At 41.2% G+C, this 21,430-nt stretch overlaps 3 protein-coding genes across 5 annotated transcripts in view; all 3 read left to right on the top strand.

Moving 5' to 3' along the window:
- Nucleotides 1-4,692: 4,692 nt before the first annotated feature.
- On the top strand, nt 4,693-10,174 carry LOC115135759 (adapter SH3BGRL-like). 3 transcript variants are annotated; one of them, XM_065023652.1, is made up of 5 exons: nt 4,693-4,825; nt 4,992-5,129; nt 7,689-7,874; nt 9,365-9,512; nt 9,753-10,174. In XM_065023652.1, coding segments are annotated over exons 2-5 (381 nt in total). In that variant the 5' UTR covers nt 4,693-4,825; nt 4,992-5,084; the 3' UTR covers nt 9,755-10,174. The 3 variants fall into 3 exon arrangements, with proteins under 3 accessions (XP_064879724.1, XP_064879723.1, XP_029526679.1); XM_065023651.1 differs by having other exon boundaries at nt 4,693-5,129; XM_029670819.2 differs by having other exon boundaries at nt 4,704-5,129; nt 9,365-9,445.
- Nucleotides 10,175-10,375: 201 nt separating this feature from the next.
- Nucleotides 10,376-11,927, top strand: LOC115135758 (TLR adapter interacting with SLC15A4 on the lysosome-like). Its single transcript, XM_029670818.2, has 3 exons — nt 10,376-10,517; nt 10,793-10,930; nt 11,093-11,927. Exons 2-3 carry the CDS (start codon nt 10,801-10,803, stop codon nt 11,767-11,769), a joined length of 807 nt encoding a protein of 268 aa, XP_029526678.1. The 5' UTR covers nt 10,376-10,517; nt 10,793-10,800; the 3' UTR covers nt 11,770-11,927.
- Nucleotides 11,928-12,081: 154 nt separating this feature from the next.
- Nucleotides 12,082-21,430, top strand: part of LOC115135757 (connector enhancer of kinase suppressor of ras 2-like) — a 56,424-nt gene continuing 47,075 nt past the window's right edge. Inside the window, exon 1 of the mRNA XM_029670815.2 lies at nt 12,082-14,605. Within this exon, the coding sequence (XP_029526675.1) occupies nt 14,539-14,605 (67 nt within the window). The 5' untranslated portion in view covers nt 12,082-14,538. The remainder of the gene's footprint in view (nt 14,606-21,430) is intronic.

Here is a 21,430-nt window from a genome sequence, read left to right as displayed (position 1 = left end):
CCAAACCTTCCATTAACAAAGCCATCACCAACAGAGAGATGAACCTGGAGAAGAGTCCCCCCTAAACAAGCTGGTCCTGGGGCTCTGTTCACAAACACACCCCACAGAGCCCCAGGACAGCAGCACAATTAGACCCAAGCAAATCATGAGAAAACAAAAAGATAATTACTTGACACATTGGAAACAATTAACAAAAAAACAGAGCAAACTAGAATGCTATTTGGCCCTAAACAGAGAGTACACAGTTGCAGAATACCTGACCACTGTGACTGACCCAAACTTAAGGAAAGCTTTGAACATGTACAGACTCAGTGAGCATAGCCTTTCTATTGAGAAAGGCCGCCGTAGGCAGACATGGATCTCAAGAGAAGACAGGCTATGTGCACACTGCACACAAAATGAGGTGGAAACTGAGCTGCACTTCCTAACCTCCTGCACAATGTATGACCATATTAGAGACACATATTTCCCTCAGATTACACAGATCCACAAAGAATTCGAAAACAAACCCAATTTTGATAAACTCCCACATCTACTGGGTGAAATACCACAGTGTGCCATCACAGCAGCAAGATTAGTGACCTGTTGCCACAAGGGCAACCAGTGAAGAAAAAACACCATTGTAAATACAACCCATATTTATGCTTATTTATTTTCCCTTGTGTACTTTAACCATTTGTACATTGTTACAACACTGTATATATACATAATGACATTTGTAATGTCTTTATTGTTTTGAAACTTCTGTATGTGTAATGTTTACTGTTTATTTCACTTTTGTATATTACCTACCTCACTTGCTTTGGCAATATTAACACATGTTTCCCATGCCAATAAAGCCCCTTAAATTGAATTGACAGGTTCGTGATTCTGTTAGGACAGCAACCGTAACACCAGCGCACTCAAGTAGAATAGTGGACTTTTGGTAAAACACAAACAGGGCCAGTGGTGTAGTGGAGGGTATACGCAGGTATAAACCAATACCATTTTTTTCTTCTCCAGTGGGCATTGCTTATACTTACTTCTTAATCCCTATTTATGTGTATCAACGTAGTGTAGGTATACGATTGAACAATTATATCGTACAAGAGAGAAATCATTCACAAAGTAGCCTACAAAATCGCAAAGCACGTAAAAAATATTCACATGCGCGCTGGGCATGTTTCAACGGAATATCATCTGCCAGGAGCAAGAGTGTGCAGCTCTCAGCTGGTTTTGGAATGGAGCAGCTGACAGATGAATGACGTCCGTAGCACGTTTCAACGTATGATATCTACCAGTAAATGCCAACTATAGCAACAATGGGTAAGCAAACCAGGTATTGAAAAAGTTGAATCCTAAATGTTGGTTAGTAGGCTATTTGTGATGCGCAATTGTCATCATGCTTGTTTGCATCAAGGTTTTGGACATGGATGGACAGAGGCCCACTGGGGAGCCAGGACAGGACTACCAGATTGATGTGGTTTAAGCATTACTGTGGATTTCGATTTTTTTTTTTGTGCGATTTTGAGAGCGCAAATCTATTTATGCTACACACAACACCGAACGTTAGATAGCTGCTAGGAAGATGTCATTTCATGCCATTAGAGGAGTGGGGTGTTAATGACTTCCCCTCGTCGTTTTTCGGTGGCTATAAGTAACAGTATAGACTTTACGTCCGTCCCCTCGCCCCGACCTGAGCGCGAACCAGGGACGCTCTGCACACGTCAACAGTCATCCTCGAAGCATCGTTACCCATCGCTCCAGAAAAGCCGCGGCCCTTGCAGAGCAAGGGGAACCACTACTTCAAGATCTCAGAGCAAGTGACGTCACCGATTAAAACGCCACTAGCGCTAACTAGCTAGCCATTTCACATCGGCTACATATACAAAGCTAGAGATGCAGATGTGATTTTGTTAGCTAGCAAGTACTTGAACGACTGTTAATACAGTTATCATATATCTAGCATTCGCAAATTCCCTCTGGCTGTCTACTCCGATTTCAGAGCACTCTCGTCTGTGTGTGCTGGAGCACAGAACTGATTAATTTACATGCAACACCTGCTGAATGACAGGTCAGTAAATGTAGGGGGAAAAAGTGAGCCAAGAACCTCTAGATAACATGTAAACAGCCTAACCAGCTCTGCTACGGCAAATAAAATGGTCAGTGACGTGGTCTCTCATTTCTGTCTGGAAGTAGCAAGCTCTCCAACTTTAGCCAGTTAGCTTGGGTGCTTGGTTGGGACAAGCATGCATCAGCAGGCAAGCTGCAGAAAGAAGATGAGGCTACAGTTTCCCATCGTTTATCAGTGCAATTTTATTGACAAACTAGCTTAAAGTTTGAGGGTTTATCTAATGTTCCTTCCTTAGATTTTAGCTCATCTTGCTCTGCCTAGCATTAGTTGTTGATGTGCATAACTGAGGGAGAGAGCAACTACATTTTCATGGTTGTATGATCAAAAGGACTGCATAGTTACCAAATGTAAGAGGACTCCCGTGGTGTTAACATATCCATTCAGGTTTATTTTGTGGCTTTTGGCAAATGCATTCTGATGATCTAAAGTCACGCTGTTGCAACTGACTGTAAACACAGTCCAATTCAAAGTGAATGATGGCAGGCCCATGTGGCAAATGGCTTGTTTGTATAAAGGTCTACTGTACCTCTGATTGGCTATAGCTCACCGGTCTGTGTTGACTCCAGTAGTTTGGTTTTATTCACTGCTGTGTCAATTAATTGTCCAAACGCACAGCTGCTTTCCACTCTATACTGCTATAGAATTTTCACAACATTCTAAGAATTTAGGAAAATGTGAAAATTACCATATCTAAGTCGTCGGTTGTCAGAAATGTAAGTGTTATTCTTCCTCGGTGTGTATATGAACAGATTAATAAGATTGGCATTTAAAGTGGAACTGACAGCAATGTTTCACACACACACGTTATTTTAAAAGAGATGGCTAACAGAAAGCACACTGCAATAATTACAGTTCCACTCACCAGATGATCATTTGAAACCTAACTTATTGTTGCAAGTCATTCTTGAAAAGGGAAAAGCTAACAAATTACCAACAATCCTCTTTGATTAACACCCGCTGCAGCCAGTGCAAACTAGCCGACAACAAAAACTAGCTAGCTAGACAATGGGAAAACTAATGCTCTCTATTGTGACCTGTTGGCCTTCCAAGGCAGCAGAAGTTACGATAAGTTTTTGTAAAAATGGTCCCGCTCATCAAGTCAAAATGTGATTGGTTGAGTCCACTGTCACTCCAAATAGTTGCCCTAATACAGTTGAATGGCAGATGCCTTTATCTAGTTTATGGTGGCCTAGCCAATGGCTGATTTAGCTAGCTAGATTTCTCCCCCTAGAGACCAGCAAAAGAAAAATCCTGATTGGATCTTTTTCTTCTTCTTTAGTGTTAACCCTTTCCAACAAATATTGAAGAGATTAAATCAGATAATTGAAAATAATATAATTATCATTTTATAAATCCTTAGCCCCTCTCTGAAGGCATAGAAGGCCCAATGTTCCCCACTGTGTTTGGGTTAGTAATAATTCATAGTGGCTCTATTTTTCCTCAACAGCATTTTCTCACTATTCTGAATGTCTAAAGAATCCATATGTGGTTCAAAATGTTCATATTTCAGAACTCTTATTATGGTGTTGATTTGACAAAATTATAATTGGACTCGCATTTTTCTGGCCCCACTTCCGTTCTTCACTTTGAAATCGGTCTCGAACACAACACTGCTCTTAACATTAAAACATTGGAAGACGGGACCAAATAGAGTGCCACAGTGGAGGTGTCATAATACCAATTAAACCCAGTGGTCAAACAGGGAAATGGTTCCAATCGTTTTTACACCATTAATTTTCCCCATATGGGATTTTAGAAATACTTAAAATAAGGTATGTGTTTCGTATAGGCTTACCCTGTCATGATGTTTTGATAACCATGTAAATCTCTCTCGGACAAGGTCACATTATTTATTTGGCTCCATTTGCGCTCATATTCGAAAATGATAATTAACCTCAAAGTAGACATTACGCAAGACTACAAACCCCAGCAGGCTCCTGCAAGTCATCGCTAGCTGAAACCTTTGCTAATGGGTATTTCGTTTACAGGCGAATATTGATACAAGTTACCTTGTCCGAGAGAGATTTGCACGGTTATCGAAACGTCTCGCTAGGGGAAGCCTACATGAAACACAGACCTTATATGAAGTAGTTCTAAAATCTCCGACTCTCAAATTAATGGTGAAAAAACGATTGGAACCATTTCCGAGTTTTACCGCTAGGTTTCATGGGTATTATGACTCATACTGTGGTACTCAATGACGCTGCCAAATACCCTATGAAAGTTCCGCCTACTTTCTGTTGCAGATTCGGTACTGTTTTTGAACGGGCTTCAAATTTCTATAATCAAATACATGAAAACGAGGTAATTTACTATATTTGTAAAATTATATTCGTGGATTAATTCGTGGACCTGATGCCTTTTAATGAAGGTTTTCGATTGCTTTTTCAAAATCGAAAACCTTCGTGAAAGCCATTGGATGTAAATTAATCCACGAATATGAATATCATGTTACATATATCTTAAATGACCATATTTTCATGAATTTGATTATATAAGCATGACGCCCATGCAAAAACAGTTTTACACCAGGAAGTAGGCGGGACGTTCATAGGGTATAATCACCCGGATTTTTCATAGGCTTATTCTCTTTTCAGACAGTATATAGTATATAGTAGTTAGAAGGTTATGAGCCTATTACTATATTTTCCTTATGTCTGAGCACATCTATTAGCTTTATTTCAATTATTTGAATTGAAATTCTTAAAATATGTGAGGAGCATTTATTACTTATTTATAGACTATATGAATAGGATAACAAAATATTAACATAGTCAAATGTATTTGAAAATGCATTTAGAAAGCACTACAATATATAGTTTGAACTGTTCCCAATTGTTTTCAGAGATCTGATTTCCATCTGTTGTTACGGTGTTAGAGAGCGAGAGAGAGAAAAAGAGAGAGAGAGGGAGATCATTTGGAGAAGTCGGTGCTTTGCTCACTTGGGTTTTGGGGAGTGAACCAAACAGCCATGGTAATAAAAGTCTTCATAGCATCATCCTCTGGATCGACAGCGGTAAGAAATCTTGAGTATTGAGTAAGCCTTATAGCATATTGACCGTTTATGTTCATTTTCTTGGCAAATTCAAAGTATTTGCATTAGGTGTTTAGGGCTCCTACAAATGAGCTATTGTGTTGTAGCTATGCAGACTCTATCATATTAAATGTATTAAGCTCTATGGAAATGATATTTTTTTTTAAAAGTTGTGCAAGTTGTGCATGGGATGTCCCGAGCAATAGAGTAGAAGCTGGGACTGACAGCTGCAAAAATACATTCGTTTCTATAGTATTCTCATGCATGACAATGCATAGGCTATTGTAATTAAGCCAAAACAATTCTTTGATCAAAAGAGCCTTCAATTTGGGAGATATTGATTTGTCATATGACTATTATTCTATTCATTTGTATATTTTGTTAATTTAATGTTAACACAAAACTATGATTGTATTGTATCTAAAATGCATTTACAGCACAGTATAAAATCAAAAGAGGATACATAATCACATATTCATTGTCTGTGAGAGTAGCAGTCTCTTACTCCTGCTCAACCCCCTCTGTGTAAGAAGGTTTTTATGAGTGAGCATGCAGACACAAGAATGTTTAGGTAAAGCACTTGGTTAAACAGATCAGATTTTTTCATGCAACTGTTTTCGTCCAAATGGCCTTGTGGTGAGGGTTAGGGGTCAAACTTAACTAGACTCTACCATCAGATGTTGACTCCTCCACCACAACCTTCCTCCATTTTCCTGTTTCCTGTGTGCCACCACTCCTTCCCTACATACTGCAAAACAACACGCCTAGACTAAAGGACCATTGCCAGTGGTGTTCTGTGCCAGAACAGCTGGACAGGATCAGTCTTTGGACATGTGAACTTCATACCTCACCCAATTGCATCACTCTCTAAAGAATGGTGAGGGTGGCTGAATCAGGCAAAGAGCACAATGGCTACAGAACGACTGCCTCAGCTAACCTCTGAAATATCTGGTCTGAAACGACGGATATTATTGTTTACTGTGAATTTGCAAGTCAAAACCATGACTATACAGAAATGTTGTCTATACAGGATTTTCTAGACAGGCTTCTATGTGCAGTGCAAAATTTAGACAGAACAGAAGAGGTTGCAAGGGAACACTGGGCTCTCCTCCTACTGCCATATTTGGTCTGTGCCTGTCTTCTGAGCTGATCCTGGTTGTACAGAGGCCTTATTGGGTCCGTCTCAGTCCCCAGGCTCTCCTGTAGAATGCAGCCCAGCTGCAGAGGCTCTGCAAAGTGAATAGAGGCTTATCTCCCCATACTCCATCCTTTATTACACATCAAAACAGTTATTATTGTATGTTTATTACTAGGGATGCACCGATATGACATTTTTGGCCGATATCCTATATTGTCCTTGCCAAAAAAACGGTAACGATAACCAATATTTACAATTTTAGTGGTCTTTTAAGCATTCTAGTACAGTTAAATATTTACACACACATGGACGCAGAGGTCTAAGGCACTGCATCTCAGTGCGAGAGTTATCACTACAGTCCCTGGTTCGAATCCATGGGAGTCCCATAGGGCGGCTCACAATTGGCCCAGCGTCGTCCGAGTTTGGCCGGGGTAGGCCGTCATTGTAAATAACAATTTGTTCTTAACTGACTTACCTAGTTAAAATAAAGGTTACACACACACACCCACACACCACACTACACTGACCAAAAAGTTTTTTTGTTGGCATTTACGTATGTCCCCATTACCAGTAAAACATAATCAAAACCACCGAATCGCTTGTTTAAAGCCTTGAGTACTTTTGCAAGTTTTAACTCCACGGTCTGTGTGGGCAGTTTTGTTGAGCAGGCGTTTCAATGCCATGACAGAGGGCATCACGTCTGCTGCAGACGCAGTTGATGAGCTTATTTCTCCAGGCAGTTGTTCGAATGGCGCTAGGAGAGTGTTCATGTTTCCAAGTTTCAAACATGTTCTCAAATGCCATTGAAATGACAGCGCCGGTATGAGAACCAGAACATTCTTGAGCATGCAATACAGCTTTCCTCAGTACGAAATACTTATCGACCCACTGTGCTGTCAGACTCAGCATGCTCATGGGGCTGACATTGCTGGTCCAAATGTCAGTCGTGAAGCTAATAGCAGTGACGCCCATAGCAAGTAGCTCATAGATGTGCGTTGCAACAATACTGTGTAACTCCAGTAGAGCGACATCTAAAAAAATAGTGCGTACCGGGGTTCGAACAGTCAGTGAAAGACAACATCATCCACGACAGAGAATGGTTGATTGTCAAGGGCAATGAATTCCATTATCTTGCCATTTGTTTACTTGTTGGAATTTTTCTGCTTTTGTTCTGTGTAGCACTGTATTTTGTGGCGTCATTACGTCATCTACCTACGTTATATAGGTGTGCACGTCAGCTTTGACATCGGTTTTGCACATCAGTGTTAAACTAGTCATCGGGCTGATGCCGACGTTGCCATTTTTAGCTAATATTGGCCGATTCCGATATGCTCACTGATATACTGTGCATCCCTAATTATTATATTACCTAATTATATATCTCATCTCCTTTCTGCCTGTAGATTAAAAAGCAGCAGCAAGACATCATGGGTTTCCTAACTGTCAACAAGATTGACTTTAAGGAGTGTGACATCGTAACTAGTGAAGAAAACAGGAAATGGATGAGGGAGAACGTACCTGAGGACTTCCGACCAATGACGGGGGTCCCCCTGCCTCCACAGATATTTAATGAAGAACATTACTGTGGGGTGAGTGTTGTACTGTACTGACGCCTTCACAGTGTAGTGAAGCTTACTGTCTGAAGCTGATGAGAGGTCAAAGGACAGACAGTATGCTAGCAACTGCATAGTAAAGAAAAGTATGCTTTGATAAGCAAAAGTGCCTGGTTTATATTTTTTCTGTTCTAATTTAAGGTAGACATTCTCAACGTACTCTTTGAGAATATTGCAGCCTGGTACCTTTGTAGCAATTTGTGTTATAATGATAAATAATAATACATTTTATTTTAAGCGCTTTTCACAACACCCAAAGTTACTTTACAAACACAAGAACATCAGCAGGGTAAAAAAGCTATAATGTATTCAAATAATTAAGAATATGAATATACCCAACATTAGGAAAACCTTCCTAATATTGAGGTGCACCCCCCCATCCCCCTTTCAAAGACACTTACATATTTATTCTTTCTTGCCCATTCACTCTCTGAATGGAACACATACACATGCCATGTCTCAATTGTCTCAAGGCTTAAAAATCATTCTTTAACCTGTCTCTTCCCCTTCATCTACACTGATTGAAGTGGATTTAACAAGTGACCTCAATAAGTGATCATAGCTTTCACCTGGATTCACCTGGTCAGTCTATGTCATGGAAAAAGTAGGTACTCTTAATGTTTTGTACACTCAGTGTATAAAAGTATACTAAAACATAAGCACAGACTAACCAGGGAGGTGAACTAGACAGAGGATAAAAGCTAAGACAACAGAGTGTCCGGGTAAGCCTGCGTGAAGAGGTGTGTCTTTAGTGTGGACTTGAATATGTGTATGGATTGTGAGGTTCTGACATGGAGAGGGAGGGAGTTCCAGAGTTGGGGAGCTGCCCTGCCCTGCTAAAAACCTGGTCTCCCATGGAGCGGAGCCTGGTGTAAGGGAGGGTGAGGAGGCCGGTGTCAGAGGAGCGCAGTGAACAGATTGGGTGGGAGTGTAGGGGTGCAGGAGGCCAGTAATGTATGTTGGCACCAGTCCATTGAGTGCTTTGTAGGTGAGCATGAGCAATTTGAAGATGATCCTATATTGAACTGGGAGCCAGTGGAGTTTGATGAGGGTGGGGGGGTGGGGGGGACTCATGCAGCTGAATTTTGAATATGTTGAAGTCTGTCCAGTGTTTTGGAGGGGAGTCTGAATGGCGTTGCAGTAGTCCATGCGTGATAAATCAAAGGCGTGAATGAGGGTTTCAGCAGCGGGGTCAGTGAGAGAAGATCTGAGTCGTGAGATGTTTGGAGGTGGAAGAAGGCTGCCTTGGTGATGTTCCAGATGTTGGGTTCAAATGACAGAGTTGGGTCAAATGTAACACTAAGATTCCTGACAGTGGAGTTGGAGTGGATTGTGCAGCCGTCTATTGTCATGTTGAGTTGACCCACTCTTGATGACGGAGTTGAGGTCCATGAGCATGATCTCTGTTGTAATAACTTTCTGAAACATACTTAGTGAGACAGCTACCTTTTGTATTGTCGTTGCAGAATTACGAGGCCTTCTTTGATGCCCGTGAAGAGCATGCAGTGTATGCATTCTTGGGCCTAACAGCCCCTCCAGGCTCCAAGGTAAAGACCAAGGCCTTATGGACATACTACGTCTGTCAAAACCACACACAGAGGACCATACTCATGTGCAAGTTACCAGTCCATCTATTTTGAATGATTGCTTGTTTCCGCTACTACCATGTATTTCACAGCTCTGTTGCCAAACAGAGGCAATGAACGATGACCTGCAGGTCCAGACTGTTCTGTTGGCAACTGTAAAAATTGTTCCTGTGAAATTACATACACCTTTTGGTGGAAGCATAATTACAATTGGTCTCAACCCTGGTGTTGCATCATTTTCTTAGCACTGTTTTCATACCACCCACAGGAAGCAGAGGCCTTGGCTAGACTGGAGCAACAGTAGCCGCATGGTTTTGATTAGCAGACCACAGTGCCCTCTCCTGTCATCCTCCATTCAGCTCTACAGCAGCTTGCCACTGCTCGTCTGGAAAACGTCTTCTCAGACCAATCATAGCGCTTTATTTTGTTGTGAAAGGTAATCAGAATGGTATCAAATTGACCAAATGTTGTGTTTTTTGACAATGTCTTTAAAGTGGTGACCTTGTACTGTTACAATAGTTCAAGTCAATGCTGGACAGTATCCCATGTTCAATATCATATTGAAATCAAGGCAGAATGAGTGCCCAAATACTAGGAATTTAGTAGATGACAAAGACATGCTTTGCACATATGAGAATATTTAATTCAATGAGATATTTTTCATGTTTGATAATAAAAGTGTTACTTTTACTACTCAGTCTCTCTTATTCTTACCCAGTTTCCTTGTTATTCTTGTTTAGCTCAAATTAACATTGCAAAGAATACTGTTGTCACATAATTGTTTCAGTTCTCCTTACATTCTAAATTGAATGTCACACCACAGAAGGCAGAAGCTGAAAAGCAGGGGCAGGGAGTGCTCTAATTTTATTTCTAACAATGCTTCCTGTTTTTGACATTTGCTACTCAGAAGCTCAGTACAATTAGGGACAGCACATTACTGTGGCTGCTCACCAGTTAGAGAAATCTGTAGCTAACTTATAAACCTTGTATTAGTGGACAGACTAAAGGAACACCATCTATTATAAAAACAGAGGTAGGGATATTGTCAGTATCTGTCATTTGTTTTATACTATTTTATGTTTTATGTGACTTGGCAAGAGAATCTAAATATTTACTTATCTTTCGAACCTGATAGACTATGTCATACTAACATGATTATTTGGGGTGGTTTCCTGGAACCAGATTAATGCTAGTCCTGTAATAAAATCTATGGAGAATCACAATTGAAATTGATAGTTGAATTGAACAATTGCTAGTTGGTGTGGTTTACTGCTATGTTGTATTGAGACAATTTGCACTGTTATGTAGTGGTTGTCATGTTGGGAGAAGCCTTCATCAGAGTCTTCAGGTACAGGGAAGAGGATTGTGACCCCCATTCCACAAAGGCTCAGGAACGTCCACCACATCCTGCCCCCAATATAATTCTGACCCCAGGTTCAATGTCAGGTAAGCATTTGGGATTTGTCTGAAATGCTGCATGTTTTTCTGGATCAGTAGAATATGCTTTATCTTACAATGTTCATATATGATGAGTATGCTGTTTTATAATTGTTTTCATTTTTTTATTGCCATATTTTTAAATGTGCTTCTGGTGTATTGACTGCATAGGAAACATGGAAGGTCTGGTGCAGTCTGATCCTAGAGTGACAACCAGGCTCAGTGATGCCCTCACCATCCCCAATAGCCACTGTGATGACTATGGTGACCTGGAGCTCTATCGCTCCTGGTGCTGCACCACCTTCTGCAAAGACTACCCCGACCTGCAGCTCAGAGGGGACCATGTGGGAAACAGGAGCTCAGAGAGCCCGCGGCTGGAGAATGAGGGGTTCGAAGGACCACTTCTTCAATCTCAGGACCTGGGAGAGCTGGAGGCCTTGGAACCCACAGGGCCTGTGGAGCCTAGGGTGCAGGTGGAGTCCCAGCCCCTGCAGGATGAGGGTTGCCTGGTCATGGACAGCAGCATCATCACCCTGAACAGGGAGCCTCTATCCAATTCCATGCTGAACGGCTATCTGGAGAGTAAGCTGCTGGAGGTGTACAGCCAGCACATGCAGGACAGCCTGGCCCGGGGCAGCTCTCCCCTGGTCCAGACACCTCCCCAGGGCTTGATACCAGCCCCAGTAATGCAGCTCAGCCTGCATCTCTGTCAGGACCACGGCCTGGACTCCAGTACGGCCCAGAGCATCGTCATCCACTACCTTAGCACCTACACCGTGGCTAGCTCCCACTTCAGCTCCCCCAACCTGCGCATCTCCAACCCTGAGCCTAGAAGAAAGCCCACCTGACTGAAACCAGCAGTAGTTTCACTTTATCCTCCAACTAACATACTTGACAATGGTCTACAGTTTTAGTTTTGTTTTCTCTGTACTGAATCTGTATACTTGGTGGTCAGTTGTATTGCATTCGGTTCAATAGGTAAATTAAATTGATAGTTTGGGATGGAGACCCCTTCATTTTGTTGAATTGTTAGAATAAATATCTTTAGAAAATGCCACAATGTCCATAATATCTACTTCATAAATGCGACCAGTTCCTATAATGTAATACTTGGGAGCCTGAGACAATCCCAAGCTTTCAAGTTGAAGGACAAAGAGGAGACAAACTGTAAGGTGAGGGATAACTTAGTCCTTGTAAGCATCTTGGTTCTTGTTTCTGAGAAATGATTCCTCACAGATATTGCAAATCTGGAATTATATTGTCATAACCACAGACTATTACTAAACAGTAAAAAATAGCTATTTTGCTATCTTGGTTGTCAGAAAGAGTTGGAAAATATTGACACCTGCTGTCATACATAAACATTGCATGTTAACTGCAAGTGTCACATAACATTTTGACAAGAAAGCACATTACACACATCGGTGTCAGATCAACATATCAAGCTCTGCCAAATTTGAAACGCTTTTTAATCTTAGATGCAACTGACTGAATAGAATACATGAATATGCTAAAGAACACCTTCCTACTATTCAGTTGCACCCGCCACCCCCCTTTGCCCTAAGAACAGTCTCAATTCATTGGGGCATGGACTCTACAAGGTGTCGAATGCATTCCACAGGGATGCTGACCCATGTTGACTCCAATGCTTCCCACAGTTGTGTCAAGTTGGCTGAATGTCCTTTGGATGGTGGACCATTCTTGAAACACACAGGAAACTGTTGAGTGTGAAAAACCCAGCAGCGTTGCAGTTCTTAACACAAGCAGGTGCGCCTGGCACCTACTACCATACCCTGTTCCAGGGCACAAAAAATATTTTTTTCTCTGAATGGAACACATACACATGCCATGTCTCAATTGTCTCAAGGCTTAAACATCCTTCTTTAACCTGTCTCCTCCCCTCCATCTACACTGATTGAAGTGGATTTAACAGGTGATACTAATATGGAAATGGAAAGAGCAGGTGTTCTTAATGTTTTGTCCACTCAGTGTATAAAAGTATACTAAACATAAGGTGCATATCAGACACTTTCTGGTTTAGCCATGACAGGTTGTTATTTTACCTCTGAGGAGGCCTATCCATCTAGATCACTGTCAATCATATCAAGTGACTCAGGTGGGTAGCTTTATTTCAGAAATCCCCCTCTTAGGCATCAAAGGCAGGGATGTATGACTGGCAAGGTTTATGTGAGTGTGACTATATGATAGCATGTGCTAGAAATGCATGTATTTTTATTTTAGATGGGTGCATCTCATGTGAAAACCAGTATCGAGTGACTTTAAGCATGGTTAGTATATGTTGCTTGGGAGAGGATTAACAGTAAACCGGTGTGTGTGGGGAGCAAGTGCCAATGCCACCACTTCACACCCTGTCGGGAGCCACTGGGTCATACACCAGCCAAGCCAAGGACTATTAGCATGGCACTGTTAGAGCAGCATAGGAGTGGGTAATGGTCAATGATTATGGTGCCCATGCCTCTGATAATTTACCAGAACCAAATGTTCATGTTTATGAATTTCGATGCCATTTTACACCATATAGTGAGACGTATGGGGAGACTTCAATAAAGATACAAGAAATGGTCAGATCTCCAAAGAGTTAGTAATAGGCTTAGCAGGGAAAGATGTCATCATCACCCTGCACAGTGAGGACTGAATTATTAACCATATCCTGGTGGGACTCAGTGGAATGAAGTTCGAGGGCCTGTAGTTATGTGTTGTGCAACAGAATCATGTAGTGTGCTCACACCATATATAGTTGATTGTAGTTGTAGTAGTTATTTTGGCTATAGGTCGATAAGTATCTACAAAATGTGTCTTTTCCATATAATAAGACATGGGAACATCAGAAAGAAATGATAAGCACATACCCCAGCATTTGTCATGATGTGGTTTTACAGTAACTGAGATATTTGTAACTAACTGAAAAAAAAGACTGTCATTCAATTGTATCTTGCATGTTTTGTTTGAGTCATTACTTCAATGTAAATTGCAGGGTGACCCAGTTTTAATATGCCCCCCCCCCCCCCCATACAGGCATTGATGCAAGCATCACTAGGTTTCTATTGGTTAAAACACAATGGCTTCGGTTCTGTTCCTACTCATATTGGTTGGAACTGGAAACAGTTAAGGGGCTGAACATATTCCTGATAAAAAGGTTAAAAAAATATAAGAATATGCTTAATTTTTATTCCTTACGTTCAGCTGCCAATGTTTCTCTATAAAGGCATCAGGTAATTATATATTATTGCACCATTCCCTGTGTCTCTGGAATGAAGCATGTGATGCTGCGGTGTGCAGGGGAGGGAGGGGTTGAAAGACTTTCTCACTCAGAGAGAGACTCGCTTCTCTACACAGTACAGTGGGGTCGGCAGGTAGGCTACTGTTGAGTGTGTGTGTATGAGAGAGAGAGAGAGAGAGGCGGCTGAGTCGTTTCTGTGAGCGCGTGGACTGCACCATAGCATTCCGTACCCAGGATACTGTCACCAGCCATGCCTTTACCCAGTAAGGTGCACTTATGTTATTTGATCTCTGGTATACCGATGCAACATTTCTGATTTGCGACACCCGATTTTCATGCTCTATCAAGTCCTTGTTGGAAGGATTTGAAGACATCGATGATGGCCCTCGTGATGGAACCTATAAGCAAATGGACACCTAAGCAAGTGCTGGATTGGATGAAAGGTAATGATTATAAAACATGTTTCTTTTCATTGGCATGATACTGACAGAATACATTTTGAAGCGACTAACATGTGTAAATTTGTTATATTTTATCTGAATACGTGGTTTAATAAATTGGGGCTGATTTGAGCTAAAACGCTGCTATTCTTTGCATTGAAATATTGATCGTGTGCCATTTTGTGTATCCGACCCTGATGTAGAAGCGCGCTATTCAGTGTTTCCTAATTATCGCCCTGGCCTGATGTAGGCTACGCATTTGTAGAACACCAACCAGATACTCAGACCAACTTATTATGCTACGTGTAAAGGTGTTCAACAGTCAGTTTACCTATAAAAGGTTCACATGTAGATTACCTCATACCATAAAGACTGCGTGCCCCCCCCCTCTCTAACGCACACACACACACACACACACACACACACACACACACACACACACACACACACACACACAGATTGAATAAGTGTTGGCATCAATTGAGGCGTTTGCAAAACTAGCACCATGGACAGCGAACCTACCTTATTTGATAATACGTTGACAGAGACTATGATTTACATTGCTACAAAAATCCATCATTGTGGGTAGTGATAAGGAACACATTGCAGGTTGCAAGCTAATCGAACTGGACGGCAGCTTTTGCAACCACAATTGTCAATTTCACCTTTAAGATTTGCCTTAACCGAACTCAAAATGGTTGGCGTTACGATGTTCAGTGTGTTTTGAAGAGTTCTCCACTATCTGCCTTAACATTCATATTTCTATGAGAGAAAATATACCTACCTATAGTTGCTTTTATTATATAGTGTGGGTTAAGAGTACAGCTGAGTTGAAGTACCCCTTAGGTAAGACCAAGTGGATGACAAAACAATTGTTGCGCTACATTACCTGCCATAATCAGATTGTGTGTACTGTTATGTTAGTAGTGGCAGACTTCTGTCATTCTGGAGGTGAAACTCTAATTGACAACAAGCCTTCATTGGAAAGAAAGGTGAGCATGAGTAACTTAATGCTTATACATCCAAAGGGTTGAATGACGATCAAAAGAAAGACATTTTAGTTACTGTAACAACCAAACCCAAGTGAGATAGATCTGATCATGTTCTCTCTCACCAGGGCACAAGGATTTACTGTCATCCAACTAAAGAAGCTGTGATGTCAACCCAGACATGGGATATGTTTTCCCACATACAGTAGTTTCTGCCAGCCAAGTGTCAGTCCAGAAGTGCATAACCGTGCTTGCTTCTGGCACTGCTGTCACAGATGTGTTTACAGCCTTCGCAGCAGGGCAGGGCTCGCCTACGGCACAACTTCTGTACAGCTGATACACAACACAACTAGAAGAACTTCAGTTCAGTCTCAAATTCTCCACCCCAAACACCATGGAAAGTGCATAAGCAAGGTGACATCTTTGTCATCTGTTATATTCAATGCTGTAGGCCAACAGATGACGCCAATACACAGCAAAATCTTGACAGTCTATAAGACTGGTAGAATACAACTGACATAAAGAACAGAGCCGGTCTAATATCTATCCTAAGGTCATTTGAGACAGAATGGTTGCTGATGTGCAATCTGAGACACAGAGAATGCTGATATGCAAGTTGATAAATGTCTTTGTGCTGCCACAGCTGCAAAGAATATTCACACCCTCTCCACACCGTAAACTGTGTGTTATTGGTTGCTTTTAATCTCTTGTTCTTGAGTGGTTTTTGAAAGGTGGCCAGTGGACACCGTCATGAGGGGAAACTCTCACCTGATTTCCCCCCCCCCCCCAAAAAAAATCATTAGGGCAATAGAGATTCTATAATTGTGATTATGTAATTCTATAATAAGGGCTTTACACTCCTTGTTACAAAGAACATTGTCTATATATTAGACACTACACACACAAGTAGGCACACACACACACACACACACACACACACACACACACACACACACACACAAGTTGAGGCGTTCATGAAAAACTAGCACCATGGACAGCGAAGCTGCCTTGGTAATGCATGCCTTGTATTCATACAACATTCCAACTTTGTGGACCAGGGTAGGGCAGTTGGCAAACTAATTGAACTGTACCTCATCTATTTCATAACCACAATTATCTGTGTGTGAGAGTAGGTTCAATGCCAATGAGAGTAAGAGGGAGGGACTGACCTGTTTTTGAGGGCATTGAGGACTCTGGATTATTCCTTTGGGTAAAATGTCGATGTCATTTAGAATGAATACTATATACCTGTTGTATTTCATTCTGTGATAGGTCTGAGGACAAAAATGAAGAAATATACTGCGAATAATTCACTTCTTCAAGGGGGCTTGCCTCTTGGTCACCAGGAAACTGTTGCCATGGAGCCTTGATAGCTAGAGGAAGGCAACAGAATGGAAATTCCACATGCGGCAAGCTATCAAATGAAAGCACCCTTACAAGAAAAGCATGAAAAAAATATCACATATGGAAAGAAAAATGATGTGAAAGTTTCACGAGTCAGACACGTGGTTTTCGGAAAACAACGTTTCACATGTATCTTCACCTGAACAAATCACATGGAAAAAATGTCAAGTAGGAAAAACATAGCCTACGTATGATCTTTCACATACAGTCATTCGAAAAGTATTCAGACCCCTTGACTTTTTCCACATTTGTTATTCTAAAATTTATTAAATCGTTTCCCCCCCTCATTAACCTACACACAAGACCCCATAATGACAAAGCAAAAACAGTTTCTATTTTTCTAAAACTGAAATATTAAATTTTCATCAGTATTCAGACTCAGTACTTTATTGAAGCACCTTTGGCAGCGATTACAGACTTGAATTTTCTTGAGTATGATGCTACAAGCATGGCACACCTGTATTTGAGGAGTTTCTCACATTCTTTTCTGCAGATCCTCTCAAGCTCTGTCAGGATGGATGAGGAGCATTGCTGCACAGCTATTTTCAGGTCTCTCCAGAGATGATTCGATTAGTTTCAAGTCCGGGCTCTGGCTGAGCCACTCAAGGACATTCAGAGACTTGTCCCAAAGCCTGTCCTGCATTGTCTTGGCTGTGTGCTCAGGGTCGTTGTCCTGTTGGAAGGAGAACCTACACCCCAGTCTGAGATCCTGAGCGCTCTGGAGCAGGTTTTCATCAAGGGTCTCTCTGTACTTTGCTCTGTTCATTTTTCCATCAAACCTGACTAGTCTCCCAGTCCCTGTCGCTGAAAAACATCCCCACTGCATGATGCTGCCACCACCATGCTTCACCGTAGGGATGGTGTCAGGTTTCCTCCAGATGTGATGCTTGGCATTCAGGTCAAATAGTTCAATTTGGGTTTCATCAGACCAGAACATTTTGTTTCTCATGGTCTGAGAGTCCTTTAGGTGCCTTTTGGGAAATTCCAAGCGGGCTGTCATGTGCCTTTTACTGAGAAATGGCTTCCGTCTGGCCACTCTACCATAAAGGCCTGATTGGTGATGTGCTGCAGAGATGGTTGTTCTTCTGGAAGGTTATCCCATCTCCACAGAGGAACTCTGGAGCTCTGTCAGAGTGACCATTGGGTTCTTGGTCACCTCCCTGACCAAGGCCCTTCTCCCCCGATTACTAAGTTTGGCTGGGCAGCCAGCTCTAGGAAGAGTCTTGGTGGTTCCAAACTTCTTCCATTTAAGAATGATGGAGGCCACTGTTTTCTTGGGAACTTTCAATGCTGCAGACATTTTTTGGTACCCTTCCCCAGATCTGTGGCTTGACACAATCCTGTCTCGGAGCTCTAAGGACAATTCCTTCGACCTCATGGCTTGGTTTTTGCTCTGACATGCACTGTCAACTCTGGGACCATTGACAGGTGTGTGCCTTTCCAAATCATGTCCAATCAATTGAATTTACCACAGGTGATCTCCAATCAGGTTGTAGAAACTTATCAAGGATGATCAATGGAAACAGGATGCACCTGAACAAGGCTGTAAATGTAACAAAATGTGGAAAAAGGGAAGAAGTCTGAATACTTTCCAAATGCACTGTAGTGGTCAGGATGTTGGCTGCTCCCATGGGAGACCTGTGATATTATATATTTCACATATTCTTTTTCAGCTGGGTGGACATTAGTGCCCCGATCTCTCATGCGAGAAGCCAACATGTTGACCATTAGACCAAGAGGGACAATACCCATTATTGAAGTCACCATGAGAAACCACTATTCTTTCATGTGCATTTTCCCATTTTAATGTCAAGTAGGGCTGTCAATTGATACAAAATATAATTGAGTTTATTGCAGTAGTTGATGTGATTAATCATGACTAATTGCATATTGACATGTCCAAAGTAACAGTAAGCAAAATCAGGTAAATTTATAAACACACTTTCTTTAACCTCACATTGTTTTTTTTAGTTGTATATATGATGTATCTTGGCTGTTTTCAGTGAACTTTGAACGCTTTCAGACAATGCATAAAAAAGTGCGCAAAAATGACAAAAAAGTGAACTTGAGTTAACTGTCAAGATAGCGCTAGTTTTAACATGGTAGCCCTTTACACATATATACGGGTTGAAAATTGCAGGTATGAGCACTGATAAACGCAGTTGCTGTACAGTAACATGCTTTAAATTACGTCAGAGTTCAGGCTCTTCACTTCACAGCGCTGTATGGGTTTTGACTAATGATGTGTATGAACCCTAGATTGCGTTGCTATGTATTGGCAATTGAGAGACGCTGAAAACACAAGTCGGCCATATTGGCACTCCCAAGTAAGAGCAGTCCTCCATAGGAATGAATGGAATTACATGTATTTAAGTATTTATTTGCTGTACTGGGGACAGTAACATTAGTGAGTAACATTTTTTCTTAGTAACATTTTTTTATTTTTTTAAATGTTTAGCTAACATATAATTGAAAAGTTTGCATTACGTTTTCTGTAATAGAATACATGTGTCAAAAATGAATGTAGACATTCATAAATGCCTTTATATAGTTTCCGAAATCTTTTTTTTTTTTACAATGGAGTAGGAGTACCAAGGTGGCTGCGCAGTGATTTCAATACAGCGCCCCCTGTTAGTCATCCAGGGTTTATATACATCATTGGTTTTGACTGACAGCTGTTCTGAATTTGAGCATCGCACGCGACAAGAAGTAACCTCCATCCCTCCGGCTAATTGGGCAACTTTAGTAAATGTTTTGTTGTCTGAGTGAGGGAAATGTTGTAAATTAATAGAACTCTATGTACTTGGAAAGATGAGACGTTGAGGATTATAATAAATACCGCTTTGATGTCATTCAAGCAAGCCAAAAACCTGACTAAATGTGCACTTCACATTTCCATATAATTCAATTAATGTCATTGTGATTATGTAATACTATGATTATGGCTTTACACTTCTTGTTACAAAGAACAGCGTCTATATATTAGACACTACACACACAGGTAGGCACAGCATGGCACGCACACACACACACCAATGCACCAGTTGATTGCGTTCATGAAAAACTAGCACCATGGACAGCGAACCTGCCTTGGTAATGCATGCCTTGCATTCATACTACGCGCCAACATTGTGGATCAAGGTAGGGCAGTTGGCAAACTAATTGAACTGTACCTAATCTATTTCATAACCACAATTATCTGTGTGTGAGAATAGGTTCAATGCCAATGAGAGTAAGAGGGAGGGACTGACCTGTTTTTGAGGGCATTGAGGACTCTGGATTATTCCCTTGGGTAAAATGTCAATGTCATTTTTGATCAACGTTTATGATCACTATGTTTGATGTAAAGTTACAAGGTGACATGGCGTCGTACCCTGGCTCGTTTTGAACAGAATTAGCGTATGTTTGTATATTGTCAAGAACATTCGCAGAGGAACACACACCTGAATTCACTCATTACTCTTTTCAACACGCACCAAAATTACGATATTTCTCTGAACTGCCTTGTGAAAGAACAACACTGCAAGGTCGTATTTTATAACTTAGCTAGTCATTTTGGCAATACAATAAGCTTTCAAATGATGCCCACTTGACCCAGATGTATAATGGGCCATTTGTGGGTTGCGTAAACAACAAAAGTAATTGTATGATCGCGGGCATGCAGCGTTGTGTTCCAAACAAAACAACTACAAGTGTGCTTGCCCTAGTTCCTCAACGGTACAACTAGGATATCTCAAAAAATAACCGTTTAGTTGAAGACTCTTCTTTAAGTCATTAAAGTGCATTGAAATTACTTAGGAGCTATGCACACTTTGGAGAGCTGTGTGGCCACTTGGAGACACCTGTTAGTCCTCTCACTCAAACCTTGTCATTTTTTTGTCTTATGTTGCACCTATCTCATATTTTCCAGGAATATTCTTATCATGTTATTGCATGTATCCAGAGTATTTTCAGATTTCGTTAACAACAAATGCCGCGAAAAGTAGAGTGAATGTACAGTATAATATAATCAACAGTGTAATGTTTGGATTCAGTCTTGTGTCCTCAACTTTGGTCGAATAATCTTCCTATAGTCTCCAAACTGTTCCGTTTCAATGGCAAACGTGCATATAGATGGCAGAATTCAGATATGACGTCTTGTTTTGTCGGTATCCACTAAGTTTTTGTTTAAGAAGAAATGTGTGGTAAATGCATGTGGGCCTCCATCTTTATGTACCTCCGCTATTGCTACCATGCTTATGCAAAAGCTTTTCAGATTTCGTCTGTGAAGAATCATTTCAGTTTAGTCCTATCCATATAGGTCAATTCCAACGAGTGTAAAGGGTTAAAGAGGATAAACAAGGAGTTATTTTCGCTTGGCTTCTTCTAACAGTCACTAACCAAGGTATGAAGAAGAGTGGCCTGCGGCTGCAACAGTAACACTCCAAATTAATGG

The sequence above is a fragment of the Oncorhynchus nerka genome, linkage group LG10, assembly GCF_034236695.1.
Source record: "Oncorhynchus nerka isolate Pitt River linkage group LG10, Oner_Uvic_2.0, whole genome shotgun sequence".
NCBI classification, from domain to species: domain Eukaryota; kingdom Metazoa; phylum Chordata; class Actinopteri; order Salmoniformes; family Salmonidae; genus Oncorhynchus; species Oncorhynchus nerka.
This window is presented reverse-complemented; position numbering and strand designations above follow the sequence as displayed.

What these genes read in the sequence shown, in the direction of transcription:
- LOC115135758 (XM_029670818.2), top strand. Translation starts at nt 10,801, where the DNA reads ATGTTGGGAGAAGCCTTCATCAGAGTCTTCAGGTACAGGGAAGAGGAT. An exon ending in GACCCCAGGTTCAATGTCAG is followed by an intron (nt 10,931 to 11,092) that starts GTAAGCATTTGG and finishes TTGACTGCATAG; the next exon opens with GAAACATGGAAGGTCTGGTG.
- LOC115135759 (XM_065023652.1), top strand. Translation starts at nt 5,085, where the DNA reads ATGGTAATAAAAGTCTTCATAGCATCATCCTCTGGATCGACAGCG. An exon ending in CATCCTCTGGATCGACAGCG is followed by an intron (nt 5,130 to 7,688) that starts GTAAGAAATCTT and finishes TTCTGCCTGTAG; the next exon opens with ATTAAAAAGCAGCAGCAAGA. An exon ending in ATGAAGAACATTACTGTGGG is followed by an intron (nt 7,875 to 9,364) that starts GTGAGTGTTGTA and finishes TTGTCGTTGCAG; the next exon opens with AATTACGAGGCCTTCTTTGA.